This window comes from Salvelinus namaycush, chromosome 39, assembly GCF_016432855.1.
Source record: "Salvelinus namaycush isolate Seneca chromosome 39, SaNama_1.0, whole genome shotgun sequence".
In the NCBI taxonomy this organism is placed as follows: Eukaryota; Metazoa; Chordata; class Actinopteri; order Salmoniformes; family Salmonidae; genus Salvelinus; species Salvelinus namaycush.
The window spans coordinates 7,105,867-7,128,934 of record NC_052345.1 but is presented as its reverse complement, the minus strand read 5'-3'; the positions used below and the strand labels follow the sequence as shown (position 1 = coordinate 7,128,934).

The following is a 23,068-nucleotide window of genomic DNA, read 5'->3' as shown; positions in this document are numbered from 1 at the left end:
AAGAAAGAGTGATGAAGGAAGGATAGTTGAAGAACACAATGAGAAGGAAGGTTGGAAAAGATGGCCAGAGAGAGAAGTCGGAGAGGAAAGTACGGGAGAAAAGAGTGAGATAGTGAGAATGACAGAGACAGAGGCAGGGCAAGGATGAAGAAAGAGGGAGAGAGAGATAGAGAGAGGGGGAGAGAGAGACAGAGAGAGAGTTTCCATGGCAACAATTCAAATATGCCTCCATGCAGCACCCTGATGGACAAGGAGATACACACAATGTTCGCTTCGTACGCTGATACACACACACACACTGATACACACAGGATTCAAATACATGTGTATTTTATCATTAGTCATATAAATACTTATTTTCTGTGTATTTGAGTATTTTTAAATAAGGTGGCCAGAATCAACTACTTACTGTATATTGGAAGCATTTGAAAGTATTCCCAATTAACTTCCTAAAAATAGCTTACTATTTGAAAGTACTTTAAATACGTATTTCAAATAATATACATGCTTTTCAAATACAAAACATCTGAATACTTACTTCAAAATATATGTGAAAGTAATTGACATATTTGAAATAGTATTTTAACCCAGGTCTGCACACACACACACACAGACACACACACACACAAAGAAAATTACACACTGTTGGACACAAACACAGATTTTCAAGATACACTCGTATATAAACGAGGCTTATCATAAGGTGGGCTTATCACAGAATAGTAGAAGCTTACACACACACACAACCCCCCCCCCCCCCCACCCACCCAGAAGTAGACCCAATATGTACTAGTGTTATTCTAGGAATGTGTGGAGAGAGAAGAGGAGAGGAGTGGATGGTCCGTGTTACTGTGTGTCATGGTCAATGGAAGAGTCTCTGGAGCGTTTGGCCTCTCCAGCCTAATTACTGAGGGAGGAAATAACCCCAGTATAACAAACACACACAGACACACACACACACAGACACAGACACAGACACAGACACACACACACACACACACACACACACACACACACACAGACAAAATTGACTTGACACTCTGGCGGAGAGAGATGAACCTGAACCTACCTGACCTTAAAACTAAGCGCTATAAAAAGGCTGAAGGGGGAAAACAACAACAAACACACACACACACACACACACACACACACACACACACACACACACACACACACACACACACACACACACACACACACACACACACACAGAGCAAGCAATTTGACTAAGAGAGAGAGAAGAGAGAACTACCCTGACATTTAGGGTAATCAACACAAAAGCTAAACCGTCATTAATAACTCCAAATTAATTACAAGAAACGGAGAATGTCAAGAGCCATCCGACGCAATGGATCATTTGCTTTCCTCACAGACTGCAGACAAATCTAGACTGAGCATTTAAATATGCTGTCGTATGTCCATTACATACTACTTAACACTGCAATTACAGTTAACAGAGACATTAACGTGGAAGGAAAACTGTTTAAGTGGTTATTCCATCCACATCCATTCCCACACAGAGGATTTAACACACACAGATACACACAGACACAGAAACACACACACACACAGACATACACACAGCAAGGCTTGTACATGTATGAACACAAAGGTACTCAGGTATTCGGTAGCATGTATTTAGTACACAGCATGGACAGGTCCAGTGATGCCGAGCTATACAGCAGCAGTCTTCACCACACACACACGTCTACACTGAGCCCCTCTGTAAATCAGCTCCCTGACTCTCTGCCCAATGAGATGGCACACACTCATGAGCGCAAACACACACACACACACACACACACACACACACACACACACACACACACACACACACACACACACACACACACACACACACACACACACACACACACACACACACAGAGAGAGAGAGAGAGAGAGAGAGAGAGAGAGAGACACACATGTTTCATTGGGCGTGTAGTTACAGTGCGGGGCCTTGGGGTGAACTGGCCCGTGTCAATAAGACTAGCGCCAGCGGCGTTTGCTCGGACTCGCCTGTTACTGTCATCACACTTAACATTTACAAAGAGCATTGATCGAGGAACTCACCCCGCCTCAAACAGCCCAAACGACCAGAAGAATTACCAGGACCCCCCCTCGTCTCTCCCCCACTCTCCCATGTGCCAATAGATGTTATTTGTGATCAGTCAAGACATTCAACCCCTATTGGGTGTTTGTACTCTCTGAGCTCTGGCCCCACCGGTCTCTTGTTCACACTGTAATGAGTGTGTGTGTGTGTGTGTGTACGTGCGTGTACGTACGTGTGTGCGTGCGTGCGTGCGTGCGTGCTTGCGTGCGTGCATGCGTGTGTGTGTGTGTGTGAGTGCATGCATGGTGGTTAGATAGAGACAGTGTTGTGTAAGGTATGTTAAATACACGCTGCTTGTCCTGAATACTGGGGGATTAGGAGTTTGTATGTTGCAGTCTCTGGAGCTCTAAACAGCTCCAGGAAGGAAGGAGGGCTAGCTGCTCCGCGGTGAATGCAACAGTCTCTTTATGCAATCAGAAACACATCCGTTTCCACAGAAACCAGAACACATACTGGAGTCATAGAACACATTAGCTGCAATCAGAAACACATCCGTGTAACGGTATAGACAGAAACCTTCCTGAAAGACATTGCATAAGTAGTCAAAACCGACGTTTCCACACAAACATCCCCAGAATCACGCAACATTTGAAAGACATTGAGGATGACATACTGAAAGCTGATACATTTCCCGTCATGATTTACAGGTAGTAGCCACGGAACACAACAGATATTTCTGAGAGCGTTACTCCTACACGGTGCATTTTCTACATGCAAATAATTCAGAAGCACACGCATAATTCATAGGTATCTTTTTTATGTAAATGGTTGGACATCAATGGCGCTTCACCAACATGCGGATGGGCAATGACATCCACTTCAGTCATTGTTCTCAGTGGCATCTTGATCTCTGGGTGCAGAGATGCATCTCTTCATCTCTGCATGTCACTATTGTGCTGTTGTCATCAGATAATCAGACTTCCTGCTGTTTTAATTAGCCTCATGCAGGAGCTTCGTGACATAGGTTATTATTCTTTTCAGTGTTATACAGTAATTAATTAATTCTATCCCACCAGGGGAAATGTCGGTTAATTCACTGATGTCACTGATGTCTTGCAATGTATTGTATTGTATGCTGATTCGGATTGTGTTTCCATATTGTTGGACAGTCAAGGATTAGGTTAGCGAGCGTCTTCTTATCCATATGTCTACAATTTACGACTGCAAATGGTAGTAATTCATGTCTTTAGAGAAGGAGCAGCACACACATTATGAGAATAAATGGAATTTGCTTTAGCCTGACAGTAATGTTGAGTAGATGGTGATGTCCCTATTTAAATCACAGTCATGCAGCCGAATCCTCTAGATACTCAATGATTTTAATTAAAATTGAGAAATGGAAAAAGAGAGAGATGGAGGGAAGGAGAGGCAGAGACAGAGAGAGAGAGTGAGCGAAATAGCAAGAGAGAGAGAGAGAGAGAGAGATAGACTCAGTGAGCATAGTCTTGCTATTGAGAAAGGCCGCCGTAGGCAGACCTGGCTCTCAAGAGAAGACAGGCTATGAGCACACTGCCCACAAAATGAGGTGGAAACTGAGCTGCACTTCCTAACCTCCTGCCAAATGTATGACCATATTAGAGACACATATTTCCCTCAGATTACACAGATTCACAAAGAATTCGAAAACAAACCCAATTTTGATAAACTCCCATATCTACTGGGTGAAATTCCACAGTGTGCCATCACAGCAACAAGATTTGTGACCTGTTGCCACAAGAAAAGGGCAACCAGTGAAGAACAAACACCATTGTAAATACAACCCATATTTATGCTTATTTATTTTCCCTTGTGTACTTTAACCATTTGTACATTGTTACAACACTGTATATATACATAATATGACATTTGTAATGTCTTTATTGTTTTGTGTAATGTTTACTGTTCATTTTTATTGTTTATTTCACTTTTGTATATTATCTACATCACTTGCTTTGGCAATGTTAACACATGTTTCCCATGCCAATAAAGCCCCTTGAATTTAATTGAATAGTGAGTGAGTGAAAGCAGAGGCAGAGAGAGAGAAGGCGAAAGAGAGAGAGCGAGAGCGAGAAAGAGAGCGAGAAAGAGAGAGAGAGAGCGAGAGAGAGAGAAAGAGAGAGCGAGAGAGCGAAAGAGAGAGAGAGAGCGAAAGAGCGAGAGAGAGAGAGAGAGAAAGAGAGAGAAAGAGAGCAAGAGAGAGAGTGAGAGAGAGAGAGAGCAAGAGAGAGAGAGTGAGAGAGATAGAGATGGAAAGAACGGTGGGAGCATCTGTGCATGAGGCAGTGAAGAAGGGAGACAGTTGGTTGAAATAGGGAGGCAGATACAGAGAAGCAGAACATGAACAGTGGGAATAAGAGAGAAGAGAGGAGATAAAGGGGTAGAGGAAGTGACCATGTCTGGAGGAGACAGTCTCATCACCCTAGTCATCCCCAGAAGTGGGGCCAAGATGATGTAATCATCAGCATGAGCCACTTGAGCACCAGTGGTGAGTAGTAGTCATCAATCTGTTGCTTCTCTGTGGCCTGAAAAGGGAAGGAAAGTCACTATTTTACAGAAGAGGGTCTTAGGTGTTTGATTAAGTGTGCTTGAGCTCGGTCGAGAGGCTTTTTAATGTTAATTGTGCTTAAATGCCACAGACATGCTTGCCTGCATACACACACACACATTCCCAGCCTGAAACACACACACACCCAGCCCTAAAAAAAACGACTGATAGTAGGAGGGTTCCTCTATCCCCTGGGGTCTGCATTAGCTCATTGAAGCCATTTCTTCCATATCTGCAGGATTTGATTGACCACGGTCCCCTGGCTGCTCCTTACGGCAGCAGTACACAGCAGAGTAGAGTGGTCTCTATGTGGGCTGGAGTCTGTGGCCCGCTTCACAGTGACTGAACCTCCACTGGATTAGAGATAGATGGCCTCTATAACTGGACCACCACTGGATTACAACTATAAAGCCTCTATGACTAGACCACCACTGGATTAGAACTATAAAGCCTCTATGACTGGACCACCACTGGATTAGAACTATAAAGCCTCTATGACTGGACCACCACTGGATTAAAACTATAAAGCCTCTATGACTGGACCTCCACTGGATTAGAACTATAAAGCCTTCTACCACCACTGGATTAGAGCTATAAAGCCTCTATGACTGGACCACCACTGGATTAGAGCTATAAAGCCTCTATGACTGAACCACCACTGGATTAGAACTATAAAGCCCATATGACTGGACCACCACTGGATTAGAACTATAAAGTCTCTATGACTGGACCACCACTGGATTAGAGCTATAAAGTCTCTAAGACTGGACCACCACTGGATTAGAACTATAAAGTCTCTATGACTGGACCACCACTGGATTAGAACTATAAAGCCTCTATGACTGGACCTCCACTGGATTAGAACTATAACGCCTCTATGACTGGACCAACAGTGGATTAGAACTATAAAGCCTCTATGACTGGACCACCACTGGATTAGAACTATAAAGCCTCTATGACTGGACCACCACTGGATTAGAACTATAAAGCCTCTATGACTGGACATCCACTGGATTAAAACTATAAAACCTCTATGACTGGACCAACAGTGGATTAGAGCTAGATGGCCTCTAGGACTGGAACACCACTGGACAGCAGCTAGATGGCCTCTGTGACTGGACCTCCACTGGATTAGAACTATAACGCCTCTATGACTGGACCAACAGTGGATTAGAACTATAAACCCTCTATGACTGGACCACCACTGGATTAGAGCTATAAAGTCTCTATGACTGGACCACTACTGGATTAAAACTATAAAGCCTCTATGACTGGACCACTACTGGATTAAAACTATAAAGCCTCTATGACTGGACCACCACTGGATTAGAGCTATAAAGTCTCTATGACTGGACCACTACTGGATTAGAACTATAAAGCCTCTATGACTGGACCAACAGTGGATTAGAACTATAAAGCCTCTATGACTGGACCACCACTGGATTAGAGCTATAAAGCCTCTATGACTGGACCACCACCGGATTAGAACTATAAAGCCTCTATGACTGGACCACCACCGGATTAGAACTATAAAGCCTCTATGACTGGACCACCACTGGATTAAAACTATAAAGCCTCTATGACTGGACCACCACTGGATTAAAACTATAAAGCCTCTATGACTGGACCCCCACTGGATTAAAACTATAAAGCCTCTATGACTGGACCACCACTGGATTAGAACTATAAAGCCTCTATGACTGGACCACCACTGGATTAAAACTATAAAGCCTCTATGACTGGACCACCACTGGATTAAAACTATAAAGCCTCTATGACTGGACCACCACTGGATTAAAACTATAAAGCCTCTATGACTGGACCACCACTGGATTAGAACTATAAAGCTTCTATGACTGGACCAACAGTGGATTAGAACTATAAAGCCTCTATGACTGGACCACCACTGGATTAGAACTATAAAGCCTTTATGACTGGACCACCACTGGATTAGAACTATAAAACCTTTATGACTGGACCACCACTGGATTAGAACTATAAAACCTATATGACTGAACCACCACTGGATAGCCATGTGGTTATATGTTCTATACAGTCTGGCACCCCTGTGTCATCCCTCACTCATTTCTATACTGCACCTACATATCTCTGTCTATGTATTCTCTGTTTGACACCAAATGTTAACATCCATGCAAAAAACAACACTTGATACAGATAACTTTTCCTCATTCAAACCCAGAGACAGACTGTACTACTTTTGTCTGGCAAGATGTTTTTCTGGCAAGGTGGAGGGATGGGGGCTGATTAATTTTAGCCTACCCCCTGAGGACACTAGTTATGACCTGCTTCCCCCCCACCACCACCCTCCCAGTCTCGTTACCCTCCAACCCCACCCAACCCCTCCCCACCTCAGTGGTCATGGGTAATTAATTAGCAAGCTGTTCCCAGCAGAGCGCCAAATAAAAGCAAGCTCAGTGATACAGTCAGGGGGGGACACTCAGACTCAGGAGGCAGGTTCACTTCACACAGTAGTTAGGGACACCCAGACTCAGGAGGCAGGTTCACTTCACACAGTAGTTAGGGACACTCAGACTCAGGAGGCAGGTTCACTTCACACAGTAGTTGGGGACACCCAGACTCAGGAGGCAGGTTCACTTCACACAGTAGTTAGGGACACCCAGACTCAGGAGGCAGGTTCACTTCACACAGTAGTTAGGGACACTCAGACTCAGGAGGCAGGTTCACTTCACACAATAGTTAGGGACACCCAGACTCAGGAGGCAGGTTCACTTCACACAGTAGTTAGGGACACTCAGACTCAGGAGGCAGGTTCACTTCACACAGTAGTTAGGAACACTCAGACTCAGGAGGCAGGTTCACTTCACACAGTAGTTAGGGACACCCAGACTCAGGAGGCAGGTTCACTTCACACAGTAGTTAGGGACACTCAGACTCAGGAGGCAGGTTCACTTCACACAGTAGTTAGGGACACTCAGACTCAGGAGGCAGGTTCACTTCACACAGTAGTTAGGGACACCCAGACTCAGGAGGCAGGTTCACTTCACACAGTAGTTAGGGACACCCAGACTCAGGAGGCAGGTTCACTTCACACAGTAGTTAGAGACACCCAGACTCAGGAGGCAGGTTCACTTCACACAGTAGTTAGGGACACCCAGACTCAGGAGGCAGGTTCACTTCACACAGTAGTTAGGGACACCCAGACTCAGGAGGCAGGTTCACTTCACACAGTAGTTAGGGACACCCAGACTCAGAAGGCAGGTTCACTTCACACAGTAGTTAGGGACACCCAGACTCAGGAGGCAGGTTCACTTCACACAGTAGTTAGGGACACTCAGACTCAGGAGGCAGGTTCACTTCACACAGTAGTTAGGGACACCCAGACTCAGGAGGCAGGTTCACTTCACACAGTAGTTAGGGACACCCAGACTCAGGAGGCAGGTTCACTTCACACAGTAGTTAGGGACACTCAGACTCAGGAGGCAGGTTCACTTCACACAGTAGTTAGGGACACCCAGACTCAGGAGGCAGGTTCACTTCACACAGTAGTTAGGGACACCCAGACTCAGGAGGCAGGTTCACTTCACACAGTAGTTAGGGACACCCAGACTCAGGAGGCAGGTTCACTTCACACAGTAGTTAGGGACACCCAGACTCAGGAGGCAGGTTCACTTCACACAGTAGTTAGGGACACTCAGACTCAGGAGTCTCCTGCACTGTGAGCCGCAATAGTATTTTAGCCCACTGAGCTCAACCCTTGAGCATGGGGAATCGATCCAAATGTTCAGGTTTCAACCAAAGGGACTTATCACACGAGCCAGCGCTGATACACTAATTACTATATTATCTTTCTGGAGCCAAATAAAAAAAATTATCCATGAAGACCAGAAAAGTATTTAAAAAACAAGGGTTAGAACTGGTTCAGGGAACAGAACCGAAAACCGTAAAATAACAAAAAAGATTGAAGAACAGAACTCATACCGAAAAAGAAAGTGATCTATAGTGTTGGGGACCGGTTAATAACGTTCTTTCATGTTCCCGGTATTTTTTACCAGTTCCCAAAAAATCACAACAAAGCGTCTACGCAAAGCCCTCACTCTCACTCAGAAACCTATTCCAGCGTCTTCCTGCCAGCTGAAATTATTTTACAGTGGGTGTGTATGTAGGCTACCTGCCCCTCCCTTCTGAAGCATAGGTTACTGTAGCCTACTGACAACGTTACATAGGTTACTGTAGCCTACTGACAACATTACATAGGTTACTGAAGCCTACTGACAACGTTACAGAGGTTACTGTAGGCTACTGACAACGTTACATAGGTTACTGTAGCCTGCTGACAACATTACATAAGTTACTGAAGCCTACTGACAATATTACATAGGTTACTGTAGCCTACTGACAACATTACATAGGTTAATGTAGCCTACTGACAACGTTACATAGGTTACTGTAGCCTACTGACAACGTTACATAGGTTACTGTAGTCTACTGACAACGTTACATAGGTTAATGTAGCCTACTGACAACATTACATAGGTTACTGTAGCCTACTGACAAACATTACATAGGTTAATGTAGCCTACTGACAACATTACATAGGTTACTGTAGCCTACTGACAACATTACATAGGTTACTGAAGCCTACTGACAACGTTACATAGGTTACTGTAGCCGACTGATGACGTTACATAGGTTACTGTAGCCTACTGACAACATTACATAGGTTAATGTAGCCTACTGACAACATTACATAGGTTACTGTAGCCTACTGACAACATTACATAGGTTACTGTAGCCTACTGACAACGTTGCATAGGTTACTGTAGCCTACTGACAACGTTACATAGGTTACTGTAGCCTACTGATGACGTTACATAGGTTACTGTAGCCTACTGACAACATTTCATAGGTTAATCTAGCCTACTGACAACATTACTGTAGCCTACTGACAACATTACATAGATTACTGTAGCCTACTGACAACGTTACATAGGTTACTGTAGTCTACTGACTACGTTACATAGGTTACTGTAGCCTACTGACGACGTTACATAGGTTACTGTAGTCTACTGACAACATTACATAGGTTACTGAAGTCTACTGACTACGTTACATAGGTTACTGTAGCCTACTGACGACGTTACATAGGTTACTGTAGTCTACTGACAACATTACATAGGTTACTGTAGCCTACTGACAACGTTACATAGGTTACTGTAGTCTACTGACAACATTACATAGGTTACTGTAGCCTACTGACAACGTTACATAGGTTACTGTAGCCTACTGACAACATTACATAGGTTACTGTAGCCTACTGACGACGTTACATAGGTTACTGAAGTCTACTGACAACGTTACATAGGTTACTGTAGCCTACTGACGACGTCACATAGGTTACTGTAGCCTACTGACAACATTACATAGGTTACTGTAGTCTACTGACAACATTACATAGGTTACTGTAGCCTACTGACAACGTTACATAGGTTACTGTAGCCTACTGACAACGTTGCATAGGTTACTGTAGCCTACTGACAATATTACATAGGTTACTGTAGCCTACTGACAACATTACATAGGTTACTGTAGCCTACTGACAACGTTACATAGGCTGCTGTAGCCTACTGACAACGTTACATAGGCTACTGTAGCCTACTGACAACGTTACATAGGCTACTGTAGCCTACTGACAATATTACATAGGTTACTGTAGCCTACTGACAACATTACATAGGTTACTGTAGCCTACTGACAACGTTACATAGGCTACTGTAGCCTACTGACAACGTTACATAGGTTACTGTAGTCTACTGACAACATTACATAGGTTACTGTAGTCTACTGACAACGTTACATAGGTTACTGTAGCCTACTGACAACATTACATAGGTTACTGTAGCCTACTGACGACGTTACATAGGTTACTGAAGCCTACTGACTACGTTACATAGGTTACTGTAGCCTACTGACAACATTACATAGGTTAATGTAGCCTACTGACAACGTTACATAGGTTACTGTAGTCTACTGACAACGTTACATAGGTTAATGTAGCCTACTGACAACATTACATAGGTTACTGTAGCCTACTGACAACGTTACATAGGTTACTGTAGCCTACTGACGACGTTACATAGGTTACTGTAGCCGACTGATGACGTTACATAGGTTACTGTAGCCTGCTGACAACATTACATAAGTTACTGAAGCCTACTGACAACGTTACATAGGTTACTGTAGCCGACTGATGACGTTACATAGGTTACTGTAGCCTACTGACAACATTACATAGGTTAATGTAGCCTACTGACAACATTACATAGGTTACTGTAGCCTACTGACAACATTACATAGGTTACTGTAGCCTACTGACAACGTTGCATAGGTTACTGTAGCCTACTGACGACGTTACATAGGTTACTGTAGCCTACTGATGACGTTACATAGGTTACTGTAGCCTACTGACAACATTTCATAGGTTAATCTAGCCTACTGACAACATTACTGTAGCCTACTGACAACATTACATAGATTACTGTAGCCTACTGACAACGTTACATAGGTTACTGTAGTCTACTGACTACGTTACATAGGTTACTGTAGCCTACTGACGACGTTACATAGGTTACTGTAGTCTACTGACAACATTACATAGGTTACTGTAGCCTACTGACAACGTTACATAGGTTACTGTAGTCTACTGACAACATTACATAGGTTACTGTAGCCTACTGACAACGTTACATAGGTTACTGTAGCCTACTGACAACATTACATAGGTTACTGTAGCCTACTGACGACGTTACATAGGTTACTGAAGTCTACTGACAATGTTACATAGGTTACTGTAGCCTACTGACGACGTTACATAGGTTACTGTAGCCTACTGACAACATTACATAGGTTACTGTAGCCTACTGACGACGTTACATAGGTTACTGTAGCCTACTGACAACGTTATATAGGTTACTGTAGTCCACTGACAACATTACATAGGTTACTGTAGCCTACTGACGACATTACATAGGTTACTGTAGCCTACTGACGACATTACATAGGTTACTGTAGCCTACTGACGACATTACATAGGTTACTGTAGCCTACTGACGACGTTACGTAGGTTACTGTAGCCTGCTGACAACATTACTGTAGGCTACTGATGACATTACATAGGTTACTGTAGCCTACTGACGACGTTACGTAGGTTACTGTAGCCTACTGGCAACGTTACATAGGTTACTGTAGCCTACTGACGACGTTACATAGGTTACTGTAGCCTACTGACAACATTACATAGGTTACTGTAGCCTACTGACAACATTACTGTAGGCTACTGATGACATTACATAGGTTACTGTAGCCTACTGACAACATTACTGTAGACTACTGACGACATTACATAGGTTAATGTAGGCTACTGACAACATTACTGTAGGCTACTGACGACATTACATAGGTTACTGTAGACTACTGACAACATTACTATCGGCTACTGACGACATTACAAGCGTAATTCAGAAATTAGGGAGAGATGTTTAATTACGGAAGAATGGATGGACTTTTCAATGCCAGTTAAGGATACAATAGTTATCACTTTTCACGTTGGATTTTTATTTCTAGTGCTGCTCTGAACACACGCTCGTTAGCTAGCTAGCTTGCTCTGGTACCAACATTAAACCAACTCGGAAGTTCAAAGACATTCCAAAGTTCCTCCATAGAAGCCACTCCACCGTAGGAATAATCCTGTAGGCCTAATTCAGATAATGCATGTCATAACAGGATGCTCAGAGCTTCAAGGCAAGCTTCCTACATCCTCCTTCCTCACCCTGAAAACTTCAGTTGCATCTCCCGCCGTACACTGTGACTGGCAGCACAGTATGTGTGTTCGTCTTTCATTATGATTAAACCATACTGTTACGGCAAAATACTATTTGTTATTAACGACTTTCCTATACAGATTAAATTGCTTACCCGCTCCACAGCAAGCTATTCTATATGCACTGATTGGTGAAGTCATATAATGTCAAGCTAAATGTAAAATAAAATGGATGTTTCAGAGGTTTAAAAAGGAACAGAAAGGAACGATATAAACCGTTACTTTTTGGGGGTTCAAACTGGTTCAGAACTTTATTTTGCTAGTGGGAACAGTGGAACAGAATGAAAAAAGAATGGTTCTGTTCACAACAAAACAATCGGAAAATAACTTTGGTTCCAACCCCTGATTTCAACTGTTTTATAAATTAGCTATACTCCTGGTTTGGCTAGTAAACCTCTTGTATATGGTCACCATTGCACACTGCTAACTTGAATACAATGGAATCACCCACAGCACACCAACGGTCACATTGGCTCTTTGTGTTCTTTTCTGGATAGACCCCTTGGGGAAAGAGTTTGTCACGGAGGTTTGAAACTACAAAGGAGTATCATGCTTTATCTTCATGGCATGTACTCTACTGTAGCCTGGTTAGATCACACTCCATCTATGAATCTCTTTTACCCTCTATCTCCTCCATTAAAGGTATCATTATCCTCTCACTATCGTTCCTTTTCTGAAGAGTCACCTGCACAACACATGATGAACCCAATTCTTCTCTTTTCTCTCTCTCATTTGTAATTCATCAAATGTTACTTCCCTTATTCCTTCAACCTGTTCTGGTATCATACCCTCCCTCCCTCCGTCACTCTCTCTCATCCCTCCATCTCTCTCATCTCTATACCGCCACCCCTCTCTCAACGAGCCACACTCCCCTTTTGTTCTGCCTCTCTGTCTCTGAAAAACCTGACTCTCTCTACCCCCTCTCCATTTCTCTTTCTCTTCCTCTTCACCTCTCTCTCTCCCTTCTCTTTCTCTCTCTCTCCCTCTCGCTGTAACTCCGTCTGCCCGCCTGCCTGTCAAAAAGCGGCTTCAAAAGAGGTTCCGTCGGCGTGACAGGGAACAGTGACAATTTCAACAACAAAAAATGTTCGCACAGCATCTACACATTCTGATCTGATAACCAACTAGACTCTCAGTGTGCTGCATTGACTCAAGTCAAAAGAAGCCAAGATATTTCAATGGAGACATTTCTCTATTCAAAAGCAGTATACGCCCTAGCCTATCAATATGTATGTCCCTATGTAATGTAGTGCATTACATAGGGAATAGAATGCCATTTGGGACACAGATGAGGTGGATATCAGGTAGCCTATTAAGGGGAATAGGTATCGAAGGGGCAATTCAAGGCATGCTGATGAGTTGAGCTGATATGGTACTCTAAGAATCTACAACGACCGAGACATTCCGATCATGTCATTACAGAACAAACCGCCAAAGAGAGGGGATCAGTAACCAACCGATTAGACTCTCACTGTGCTGCATTGACTCAAGTCAAAAGAAGTGGTCCTCTGTAGCTCAGTTGGTAGAGCATGGATAGTGGGTTCGATTCCCAGGGCCACCTATATGTAAAATGTATTCAAGCATGACTAAGTCGCTTTGGATAAACGTGTCTGCTAAACGGCATATATTATTATATTAAGAAGCCAGAATATTTCAGTGAAGATGCATTTTTTTCTATTCAAAGTCCCTATCCTATAAATTGTATCAAAACACCTACACTAGAAGTATATCCGGTTGCCTGTTAAGAGGGATACGTGTTGAAGGAATGCTGATATGAGTGAGAGCGTGAGAAAGAATGGCCCTCTAAGAAGCTACGGTATGTGGGCTGCAGCAGTATCACAGTGATGGGTTCCATCTATGCTATTCTTAGACCTTCCATCCTTCCTTCAAAGACAGTCACACATGACTGGCAGTGGTGGGGAAAAGAGAGAGAGGTAGAAAAAGAGAGACATTTGGAATGCTTATTTTCATCACAGAGAAGCAAAGGGTGAGTGGGTGGGAGTCAGATGATCGTCACTTATTAGAGCAACAGTTAGTGAGGGCATACATTTTCGTCATTGACGATGGGTCAATACACTGATGGTTGTTCTATACTTGGGAGATGGTGATGCATTACAGGTTCAAAGAGGAATGAGAAGAGGACCAGAAAAAGTGTAGAGTAAGAAAAGAAGAACTATTTAAATGTCTTTAACTTTGACCACAAGGAATACTGTGCATCTCTCTCTCTCTCACAAACAAACCGACACGCACAGACACACGCTGTCCGATACATTCGAGTACACACAAAAACCTGTCCGCCTGCACTTCGAGTCCCCTTAATCCTTTAATGACTCCATCAATATTTGTAAAGCCAGTCAAATGAAGCCAGAAGCCAATAGAGTTGCCTGCCAGGTCGTCTGTCTGTGACCATGATGCACTGCTGCCACTCTCTCAACACACACACACACACACTGGTCACAATCTACTGATCACAGAAGGGGGCTGCCACACCACTAAGCCCGGCAAGAGAACAAGAGAACACGTAATCCACCACAAACCAAACCAGCTCCACAAACAAGCTCCTTCTGGGTCGCACGCTCCTGTTCCCAATCTATCTGTCATTCAGTAGTCTGTCTGTCTGTCAGTCTGTCTCTCCCTGCCCCTCTCAAGTCAAGGGCTTCATTGGCATGGGAAACATACTGTATGTTAACATTGCCAAAGCAAGTGAAGTAGATAATAAACAAAAGTGAAATAAACAACAAAAATTAACAGTAAACATTACACTCACACAAGTTCCAAAATACTTTTCAAATGTCATATTATGTCTATATATAGTGTTGTAACGATGTGCAAATGGTTAAAGTACAAAAGGGAAAATAAATAAACATAAATATGGGTTGTATTTACAATGGTGTTGGCTCTTCACTGGTTGCCCTTTTCCTGTGGCAGCAGGTCACAAATCTTGCTGCTGTGATGGCACACTGTGATACTTCACCCAGTAGATATCAGAGTTTATCAAAATTGGGTCTCTCTCTCTCTCTCTCTCTCTCTCTCTCTCTCTCTCTCTCTCTCTCTCTCTCTCTCTCTCTCTCTCTCTCTCTCTCTCTCTCTCTCTCTCTCTCTCTCTCTCTCTCTCTCTCTCTCTCTCTCTCTCTCTCTCTCTCTCTCTCTCTCTCTCTCTCTCTCTCTCTCTCTCTCTCTCTCTCTCTCTCTCTCTCTCTCCAATTCAAGGGGCTTTATTGGCGTGTTAACATTGCCAAAGCAAGTGAGGTAGACAATACACAAAAGTGAAACAAACAATACAAATTAACAGTAAACATTACACATACAGAAGTTTCAAAACAATAAAGACATTACAAATGTCATATTATATATATATACAGTGTTGTAACAATTTACGAATGGTTAAAGCACACAAGTTAAAATAAATAAGCATAAATATGGGTTGTATTTACAATGCTGTTTGTTCTTCACTGGTTGACCTTTTCTTGTGGCAACAGGTCACAAATCTTGCTGCTGTGATGGCACACTGTGGAATTTCACCCAGTAGATATGGGAGTTTATCAAAATTGGATTTGTTTTCGAATTCTTTGTGGATCTGTGTAATCTGAGGGAAATATGTGTCTCTAATATGGTCATACATTGGGCAGGAGGTTAGGAAGTGCAGCTCAGTTTCCACCTCATTTTGTGGGCAGTGAGCACATAGCCTGTCTTCTCTTGAGAGCCATGTCTGCCTACGGCGGCCTTTCTCAATAGCAAGGCTATGCTCACTGAGTCTGTACATAGTCAAAGCTTTCCTTAAGTTTGGGTCAGTCACAGTGGTCAGGTATTCTGCCACTGTGTACTCTCTGTTTAGGGCCAAATAGCATTCTAGTTTGCTCTGTTTTCTTGTTAATTCTTTCCAATGTGTCAAGTAATTATCTTTTTGTTTTCTCATGATTTGGTTGGGTCTAATTGTGCTGTTGTCCTGGGGCTCTGTGGGGTGTGTTTGTGAACAGAGCCCTAGGACCAGCTTGCTTAGGGGACTCTTCTCCAGGTTCATCTCTCTGTAGGTCATGGCTTTGTTATGGAAGGTTTGGGAATCGCTTCCTTTTAGGTGGTTGTAGAATTTAACGGCTCTTTTCTGGATTTTGATAATTAGTGGGTATCGGCCTAATTCTGCTCTGCATGCATTATTTGGTGTTCTACGTTGTACACGGAGGATATTTTTGCAGAATTCTGCATGCAGAGTCTCAATTTGGTGTTTGCCCCATTTTGTGAAATCTTGGTTGGTGAGCGGACCCCAGACCTCACAACCATAAAGGGCAATGGGCTCTATGACAGATTCAAGTATTTTTAGCCAGATCCTAATTGGTATGTTGAAATTTATGTTCCTTTTGATGGCATAGAATGCCCTTCTTGCCTTGTCTCTCAGATCGTTCACAGCTTTGTGGAAGTTACCTGTGGTGCTGATGTTTAGGCCGAGGTATGTATAGTTTTTTGTGTGCTCTAGGGCAACGGTGTCTAGATGGAATTTGTGGTCCTGGCGACTGGACCTTTTTTGGAACACCATTATTTTGGTCTTACTGAGATTTACTGTCAGGGCCCAGGTCTGACAGAATCTGTGCAGAAGATCTAGGTGCTGCTGTAGGCCCTCCTTGGTTGGTGACAGAAGCACCAGATCATCAGCAAACAATAGACATTTGATTTCGGATTCTAGTAGGGTGAGACCGGGTGCTGCAGACTGTTCTAGTGCCCGCGCCAATTCGTTGATATATATGTTGAAGAGGGTGGGGCTTAAGCTGCCAGAGCTAAGGACGATGTTAAAGAGTTTTAGTATAGCCAATTGGAATTTGTTGTCTGTATATTTGATCATTTCATTAAGGATACCATCAACACCACAGGCCTTTTTGGGTTGGAGGGTTTTTATTTTGTCCTGTAACTCATTCAAGGTAATTGGAGAATCCAGTGGGTTCTGGTAGTCTTTAATAGTTGATTCTAGGATTTGTATTTGATCATGTATATGTTTTTGCTCTTTATTCTTTGTTATAGAGCCAAAAAGATTGGAGAAGTGGTTTACCCATACATCTCCATTTTGGATAGATAATTATTCGTGTTGTTGTTTGTTTAGTGTTTTCCAATTTTCCCAGAATTGGTTAGAGTCTATGGATTCTTCAGTTACATTGAGCTGATTTCTGACATGCTGTTCCTTCTTTTTCCGTAGTGTATTTCTGTATTGTTTTAGTGATTCACCATAGTGAAGGCGTAGACTCAGGTTTTCCGGGTCTCTATGTTTTTGGTTGGACAGGTTTCTCAATTTATTTCTTAGATTTTTGCATTCTTCATCAAACCATTTGTCATTGTTGTTCATTTTCTTCGGTTTTCTATTTGAGATTTTTAGATTTGATAGGGAAGCTGAGAGGTCAAATATACTGTTAAGATTTTCTACTGCCAAGTTTACACCTTCACTATTGCAGTGGAACGTTTTACCCAGGAAGTTGTCTAAAAGGGATTGGATTTGCTGTTGCCTAATTGTTTTTTGGTAGGTTTCCAAACTGCATTCCTTCCATCTATAGCATTTCTTAATGTTACTCAGTTCATTTGGCTTTGATGCCTCATGATTGAGTATTGCTCTGTTCAAGTAGACTGTAATTTTGCTGTGATCTGATAGGGGTGTCAGTGGGCTGACTGTGAACGCTCTGAGAGACTCTGGGTTGAGGTCAGTGATAAAGTAGTCTACAGTGCTACTGCCAAGAGATGAGCTATAGGTGTACCTACCATAGGAGTCCCCTCGAAGCCTACCATTGACTATGTACATACCCAGCGTGCGACAGAGCTGCAGGAGTTGTGACCCGTTTTTGTTGGTTATGTTGTCATAGTTGTGCCTAGGGGGGCATATGGGGGAGGGAATGCTGTCACCTGCAGGCAGGTGTTTGTCCCCCTGTGTGCTGAGGGTGTCAGGTTCGTGTCCAGTTCTGGCATTTAGGTCGCCACAGACTAATACATGTCCCTGGGCCTGGAAATGATTGATTTCCCCCTCCAGGATGGAGAAGCTGTCTTCATTAAAGTATGGGGATTCTAGTGGGGGGATATAGGTAGCACACAGGAGGACATTTTTCTCTGTTAAGATAATTTCCTTTTGAATTTCTAGCCAAATGTAAAATGTTCCTGTTTTGATTAATTTAATGGAGTGAGTTAGGTCTGCTCTATACCAAATTAGCATTCCCCCTGAGTCCCTTCCCTGTTTCACACCTGGTAGTTTGGTGGATGGGACTACCAGCTCTCTGTAACCTAGAGGGCAACCAGTGGGTCCGTCTCCTCTATACCATGTTTCTTGCAGGATGACAATGTCTGCATTACCGATTTCTTTGGTGAAGTCCGGGTTCCTGCTCTTTAGGCCAAAGGCAGATGACCTCAGGCCTTGGATATTCCAGGATGATATAGTGAAGGCTTTTTGTTCCATAAAGTGTCCAATGTTGTTGGTCGTGGTTTGGCCTCAGGCCAGTAAGTGTGAGCAGAGCCTGCTGAGCATCTGGTACATGCCGTTGGCTTGGGCGAGTGTAAGAGTGGGGGTTGGGCCTGTTTGCCCGCTCACTACCTGGGCGTATGTGTGACTTCCATGTTGATGCCCTCTTTGCGGGGGTGGGGTGCATGGGGTGGGCAGGAGTGGCATAGGTCTGATCTGAGGGGGCCTAAATTGGGTGTGGGCATGGTTGATGTGGGGGGGTGTTGATTGGTTGGGGTGGGGGTGTGGATGTGTCTGGGGGTGCTGTGGTCTGGATGTAAGTCCTCTTGGCGTGGGTCCTCTATGTGTAGGTCCAGGGGGGGGTCCTGAAGGTCTTGGAGGGTGTCTCGCTGGTCTGGGTGGGGTGTCTATTGATCTGTTGCTCCTGTGTGAAGTGTTGGGGCTGCGTTTGAGAGCGATGTCCTTTAGAGTCCGGGCAAAGGTGGGCACTGCTGCCTTGTAGAGGTGGACCTGGTCATAGAGGCTGTTCAAGTCCAGGGTGGAGTGGTGGGCCAGAAAGACATTTGGTTTTGAGGCACAGTCACGGGAAATGCTTGCGTTTACCCGCTGTATTGTAGCAGGGTGGAAGTCTTTTCGTGGTAGCAGGGTGGAGATAACCACTTGTGCGTTGGGGAAAGTAGAAGAAGCTTTTTCAATCACTCCCTTCAGTGCTGTGGCCACCCTTTCCTGCTGTGCTCTCAGGTCGTTTGTGCCTGTGTGTATTATTATGTGGCTAGGTGAGCCTAGTTTGTCCTCAGACAGAAGGTCTAGGGCGCGCTGGGTGTTTGGACACCAGAGTTTAGACACACTGTGTTTGGGAAAAAGTTTTTTTTCTTCTATATATTTCCCATTTGAGTCCATAAGGAGGACAATCTCTGTCTTGTGTTTGTCCTCAGTGGGTGTGGGGGGGTTGTCAGGAGGGCTATCAGGGTGGCTGACAGGGGGGGCGCTCAGAGGGGGTGAGAGCTGCTGGGCTTGGGGTTTTTCTTTTGTCTGTTCTGCTGTGATGTCGACTCTATGGTCAGGGTCTGGTGTGGACTGTTCTGCTGTGGTGTTGAGACTTTTGTCGGGTGCTGAGGTGGGCTGTTCTGCTGGCGTCTCTGTGGGGATGGCCACCTCCCTAGTGGGTTGTTCTCTGTCACATGCCATCCCCCTCCACCTCTCCTCCAGCAGTCTGATCCTCTCCTCCATCCCCCTCTCCCTCTCCTCCAGCAGTCTGATCCTCTCCTCTAGTGCTCTGTTCTGCTCCTGCTTCTGCTTCTGCTCTTTCTCCTGTTGAAGTTGTCTCACCACTGTCCAGAGTGCAGATATGTCTCTCTCCACCTCCAGCACTCCGGGTCTGGTTAAAGGGGTGTTGTTGTGCTGGACTGTTGTCTGGGTCTGTGCTGACTGGAGTGTAATCACCTGCTGTTCCAGCTCCACCTGCCTTACCTCCAGCTGGGTGAATTTATCCTTCATTTCAATGAGGGAGAAGTACTCTGTGCTGGGAGGTTGACTGTCTGCTGAGGGTTGCTCGTCTGTGGGGTTATATGATGAAGAGGTCTGGTCTGACCCGCTTGGGGTGGGGGTATCTTTATCAAGGGAGAGCTTCTCCTGCTGGGCTAATTCTTTGATTAGGTGAAAGTCCAGCTGAAACTGTTTGGGGTTGCCCTGTACCATTACTGTTCCAGACTTATAAAGATTTATGTTAGCTGACTCCTCGTCCTCGTTGTCAAGAATCCTGAGTTTCCACCCCTCGTTAACCCCCCCTCTCTTAACAGAGGGGTAGTGTGCTAATATAGCACTGTGCCATGCCAGGGGATGGTTTGTGTGGAAGATAAGGTTGCTGATGTTCCCATTTTTGTAATAGTCAGCAAAAAGTGTCTCTTGATTTTCCATAAGGAGCTTCATTTTGTGATCTTTTCTTGCCTTATCATTCTTTACACTCACAGGGTACTGTATTTTAATTACCTCTGAACAGCGGGAGGCAGCTTCTAAGGCCTCTCCATTTGGTTGGGGTAGACTATTCGACTCTCCTGCCATTGTTGGGCTAATGGGCTTTGACACCTCTCACTTGACACGTAAGTGCTAGTTGAAGTTGTATCAAGCTTGGCAGAATTATGTTACCATTCAGTCCTTATAAAGTAATGTCATGTATTTTTCTTCTTGGCTTTTGGAAATAGAATATAGTTTCAGACTAAACATTACTCACTCAGTTCCAGGTTGGGTGGTGTTTTCAGGTTTCTGTTGTTTTCCAGAGAATTTGCTGAATAGAATTATAATCCTTGGTTGTTGTGAACTTTTCAGGTGATTCCGTAATTCCGTCCAAAATCAGGTTGTAGGTTTTGAGTTTTGATTTGAAGTGAAGGTTATGTAGTAGAGGGTAGCATCCTGTATGTGTTCCTGACAAAAAATCCAAGTTTATCTAACTCTAAATCTATATTTTTTAAAGAAAATGCTGAAAAATGCAGGAGCTCATCTGATCGTGACCTCTCTCTCTCTCTCTCTCTCTCTCTCTCTCTCTCTCTCTCTCTCTCTCTCTCTCTCTCTCTCTCTCTCTCTCTCTCTCTCTCTCTCTCTCTCTCTCTCTCTCTCTCTCTCTCTCTCTCTCTCTCTCTCTCTCTCTCTCTCTCTCTCTCTCTCTCTCTCTCTCTCTCTCTCTCTCTCTGTCTGTCTGTCTGTCTGTCTGTCTGTCTGTCTGTCTGTCTGTCTGTCTGTCTGTCTGTCTGTCTGTCTGTCTGTCTGTCTGTCTGTCTGTCTGTCTGTCTACCTTTCTGCTTACCTGTCCATCTCTCTCCTGCTCTCTGTCTCACTTCCAGTCTCTACATCCACTGTTAAATAAACCTGTCTCTGTGTCTCTCCCCCCCAGCTCTCTTTCACTTCCAGTTTTCCATCCACTTTTAGTTCCCTCTACGCCCACCCCAGGGAGAGAGAGAGGAAGACAATTAGTCCTTTCTTCCTCTACGCTCTCCTAACTCTTTCTTCCTTCATCCTCCATTCTCACCCTTTATCCGTTTCTAGTTTCATTCTCTATTTCACGCTTTCCTCTCGATCTCGCTGGTACTAAAAACAAATTGTTCGCGATTTAAATAACAAACCCGAAAATGTGCAATGACCGTCTGCACGTACTAAATGGAGTACAAAAAGGAACACCATTGGTTACTAACGGCCAAAAGAGGGGACTTTGGTTTTACTGGTCATATTAGGTCATTACTGTTCACAAAATACATATAAATAAGCCATTTCAATGGCAGACAGTTACACATTCAGCCTCATATGGATATTGTATCACACATAAAGAAACGGAAGGCTTTCGATCGAACCTGCATTGTGATATTTAGGCAGTAGCTCTTTTTCTTCAAAAACCACCACTACTACCAGGTACATTCCGCTCATAGGTGGATGCGTCCAGTTTTCACAGTAACAGGTGTGTATGTTCACGGATAATAGTTTATTATCGAATACACTTCATAATTATATATGTTTTTAAATGCATTTCGTGAACTAACACTCGCACTTGGCTTTTTCTCCTCCCCCTTACCAGCTCTGACTTTGCTGATCGCTACTTTATAAGGGGAAAATGTACTGGTTGTCCCACCTAGCTAGCTTAGATGAATGGATAAGAGCATCTGCTAAATGACTACAATGTAAATGTAATAAACATTGCAGGTTTGATTGAATTTTGGGCCTAAGACTGATGGACTGCATCTATGAATCAGAGAGAAAAGGTCAAGCGTAAAAGGCCTTGGCGTCCTACCTTGTACATTGCCAGCCCAGATCTCCTCTCTACTCTTCAGAACTGGCATGGTGGTGTGGTCTGGGACTCAACTACTCCTCTCATAGCACCGGGTGGAGGGAAGGATGAACAGATGAAGCCGTACAGAGAGGAGTAGACGTGAAGAGGGCTTATGGAGTGAGGGATGAGCACCTGGATTGAACGAGTGTGCGTGTGTCAAGTTTGAGTGTGTAAGGAGAACTCAAAAAATGATTTGAGAAATGACGAATGGAGAAAGAGATGGAGAGGGGCGAGGCGCTCTCTCATTCGTCTCTTGTCGTCTGACTCATCCTCCCGTCTTCTTCCACTGGATGATACAGCACGACGAGGTTTCCTCTGACAACTCCGTGTGTGAG

The 23,068-nt window shown here is 43.9% G+C and overlaps 1 protein-coding gene across 1 annotated transcript in view; it reads right to left on the bottom strand.

The window, feature by feature from the left end:
• The window catches only part of grin2bb (glutamate receptor, ionotropic, N-methyl D-aspartate 2B, genome duplicate b), a 129,273-nt gene extending 106,530 nt beyond the window's left edge, over positions 1-22,743 (bottom strand). Inside the window, 2 exon segments of the mRNA XM_038978590.1 lie at positions 4,766-4,788; positions 22,695-22,743. Of these exon segments, the coding sequence (XP_038834518.1) occupies positions 4,766-4,788; positions 22,695-22,743 (72 nt within the window).
• Between the last annotated feature and the right edge of the window lie 325 nt (positions 22,744-23,068).